The 3,614-nt window shown below is 40.3% G+C and overlaps 1 protein-coding gene across 1 annotated transcript in view; it reads right to left on the bottom strand.

The window, feature by feature from the left end:
* Positions 1-3,614, bottom strand: part of CHAT (choline O-acetyltransferase) — a 32,979-nt gene that overhangs the window by 14,188 nt on the left and 15,177 nt on the right. Inside the window, exons 7-9 of the mRNA XM_003207817.3 lie at positions 1,677-1,846; positions 886-986; positions 573-701 (exon numbers count right to left, since the gene is read on the bottom strand). Of these exons, the coding sequence (XP_003207865.2) occupies positions 573-701; positions 886-986; positions 1,677-1,846 (400 nt within the window). The remainder of the gene's footprint in view (positions 1-572; positions 702-885; positions 987-1,676; positions 1,847-3,614) is intronic.

The following is a 3,614-nucleotide window of genomic DNA, read 5'->3' as shown; positions in this document are numbered from 1 at the left end:
CTCCTGTTTTAAATATATATATTTAAATATATACAGGATATACATATATAAAGATATATATATATGAGGAGAAAAAGCCTGAAGATGCAACCCATATCACATTATAAGCTTAGTGAAAAACAAATAACAATATTTTTAAAAATCTCATTTTGTTTTGCTTTCTGCACAGTGAAATTGCCTCACAGAATTACTGTCTGTGTAGACAACTTTTCAGTTCTAAGTAACAAAGAAAGTAGAATGGATTAATACAAGGGTGAAAAATCACTACTCTTTCGTAATAACTTCGTATAGCATACATTATACGAAGTTATACGTTATTTTTTTCCCCTTTCATGTTTCTCTTTCCTAATATTTACATGAGAGGAAAATGATGGTAGTGCAATTCCAGAATACCATGAAGTAGCTCCAGCCTGTAAGGGTGCTGTCCTGCAAGGAGATGCTATGTGTGCCTGTGCTGGATATGTAAGGGAAGAGGAGGATGAGCAGGGAGAGAAAAACCATTCTTGCACAAACCATGTTGGATAGTTCCCAGCTTGCAGACATCGCTGAAAAAAGTGAAGAATGGGTCCTACCTTTGGAGTTTTTCTGCTGATGATGCCAAGTGTGCCTGAATTTCAGGGGAGCATTTCCATCTTAATCTCCGTGGAGCAGGAAGCTCGCTTACTGAATCAGCTCGGAGTAATTTCTTGGAGCTTTCTTTCCTATTAGTATGTGAGGAAAAAATGGCATCAAGGTGACGGTAACAGTCTGCTTGTCAAATGTGGCTTTTTGAGTGGGTAATTCGCTAGCAGGACTTAATGGCTCTTTGCTCCAGGGGAAACTGCAGCTGTCAGAAACTTCCCGGGGCTAGAGCAAGGGCAGTACTTGTACTAAAAGGGGACTCACATGTGCTTGAGCAGGTGTTCTGTGCACTGCACCAGTACGATGCCATCGAAAGGGGAATGTTCACACACGGTGCCACAGACTCCATCTCTTCCTACCACAAACTGCAAGACATGTGATGAATAAATCATGCTGGGGTAATGTTACCAACAGCAGCCTAAAAGGTGGAGTTTTTAGGCAACCTAAAAAGTGATGTTGTCATTCTTCTGTGGTTTTCTTATTGCTCACATCAGGTACTTCCTTGACTTGCAGATGCTTATTGTGTGAGACCATCTTGTTCTGTGAATGATATTGTGCTGGATCCCTTTCATGCTGCTCTTTTGAACTGAGCCTCATAAAAATGTGAACATCAGTAAAATCCCTTGGAATCTGGAAATTGGATTTATCATCTGCTTTATGGTAAAGAAAACCCTAGTTGCCAAAAAAAAAAACCAAAAAAACCCCAGCTCAACAGCCTAAGGTTCTGCTTCATTAGAGAGCAATGCAACTTTTTACCCAGGAGTTCTCCTAGGGATACATTTTATTAAAAATGTCGTATCAAATGAGCAAGCTTGTTCTTATTTAATAGCTTTCTCATAGCTTGCTTTGCTACCCTCCTTCCTCTTTACCTGTTTTGCAGTCCTTTCTTCATTTCCCTCTCATTTCCCTCTCCCTCTGTTCTCTGCACCAGCCCTGCCGTATTGGATGCTGACATCACTTCCAGCTCTTCCCTATGTGCTTCAAAGTGTTCCCTTCCACAAGGACACCTGAAGATCTTCACCACGTGCAATACCATAGTACCGTAAGGTTTTTACCTGCATAGGTTTGTCATACCAACGATTGGCACCGTTTTTATGGTAGCCTCCTCCATGTAGCAGTTGCAGTGCCATGTTTGTGTCGTTGAGTTCCACCCCGCTTGGGCTGTCCAGGCACACCAGGCATATACATCGTTCAATCATGTCAAGAGAGTCGCGATTAGTGGAATCTAGGGATAAAAGAGAAAAATATTGGCATATTCTTACCTGTAGTGGTAAGGACTGGCCAGGAACCTTGCTGCCTTGGGCTGTACTAAAGATCTGACCTGACTCTGCTGCTCTGATCAGCAGAGTATAACCTCAGTGCAAAGAAGTATTACATCAAGACGTTCATTCATGTTTTAACTTGTTTCTGTGACTCTTTCATGTGATTCAATAATATTCACTTTCTTTTTCTGTCTCTAGTTTTCTGAATTTCTCATTTGCTGTAAGCAAAGGAAAGTTACTCGATTTGTACATAAAAGTGAGAGAGGAAAGGTGCAAAATGGAGAGTTTCAGTACTCGTGCTATTGCCACACTGTTCTGCTATGGCGCAGTAGGACCCATGCTGTTTTTGTGCTGTTTTCATGTTAAAACTTACTTCAGGACAAGGAACTGTAGGGAGTGCTGTTGATGCATTTAAAACCTTCTTCTGTTTCCTGACACTGATCTTTCATTGTTGCAAAGTAAATAATCCCTGGATTGAGTATGTTGCCATTATCACATGGAAAAAGAAACATCCATCAATAAGGCCGTGCAATTTAATTTTTGGTCATAGTATTGCTCAGATCACATGTTGCCACCTTTCACTTTCCCTCTATCACTTGAGTGCTTCTGAATAATATATTACTTTTCTAACTTCCTCTGTTTCTTGTCCTATCTCTCTTGCTTCTATGGGTAGAGCAATTTCAAAATGTACGTATTTTTAGGTTTTGCAAATATGGAAAGCATGTTTCAAAGCAAGAAAAAATGTACCTTTGGAAATGAGTGATGTTGGTTAGTGAGGAGCTGGAAAGAAATGTGTGCTTGATATCCTCCAGGGTCAGGTGCAGTATAGTGGAAAAGAGCGCAAATTTGAGAAAAGGAAAGATAAGGAATAGCAGTGCTCTGAAGGAAGGAGAGGGCTGTGACCTCTTACAGGTTATGGATAGATGATATCTGTTGGTCAAACTTATGGAGTACGTGGGTAGCCTGAACTTTCTGCACCAGATGCTGGTGGCCTATGATGCTCCTGTGAATTGTCTTCAAAGGCATTGAGAAGACTGATAAGAGATAATACGTCTCCGTGTGCTCTTGGCCATAAAGTTCTTTTAGTATGTGACACTTTCTGGGCTGAGAGTAATTATGTTTATTCCACTGATGCTTTGAGTCCACAAATGTAAAGGCTGAGAAGATCTGTATGAATGGAAGTTGCTCTGTGTATCTTAGCTGCTGGTATTTGTGGACAGGCACTTATAGGAAAATCTGGGCGGTGATTTACAAGCTGCTCACAATTTGATCAGTGTCTTGCTTTCTGTTATATGATGGCTTTATAGATACTGCATTGTGGCTGCTGCCCACACCTCATTGACAGACACAAAGCACTTTTTCTGACATATGACTTCAGGGTAGCTTGATTCTAGGTATTAGAGTGAATAAAATTCAGATCTGTTAAAAGCAGAAAAGTAATGAAAAGATGTTCTTACAAGAAAAAATATGCTCAGAAAATGGATCAAACACAGACAAAATTATCACATAGAGCAGACAGTGAACTGCACAGGAACTCAAGAACCATGACTTGGGATGCAAAATAAATATTTCAGAAAGAGTTGAATCCAAAGATCATAGAACAGCTTGAGTTGGAAGGGACCGGAGTAACACCTGAACCTCTGGAAGACATTTCTTTTCCTTGCTTCTTTCTAATGCACGTAACTGACTTGGCCAATCAGCTTTTGCTTTGTTGGGGTTTTCGGATTTTTA

The sequence above is a fragment of the Meleagris gallopavo genome, chromosome 8 (genome assembly GCF_000146605.3).
Source record: "Meleagris gallopavo isolate NT-WF06-2002-E0010 breed Aviagen turkey brand Nicholas breeding stock chromosome 8, Turkey_5.1, whole genome shotgun sequence".
Classification (NCBI taxonomy): Eukaryota; Metazoa; Chordata; class Aves; order Galliformes; family Phasianidae; genus Meleagris; species Meleagris gallopavo.
This window is presented reverse-complemented; position numbering and strand designations above follow the sequence as displayed.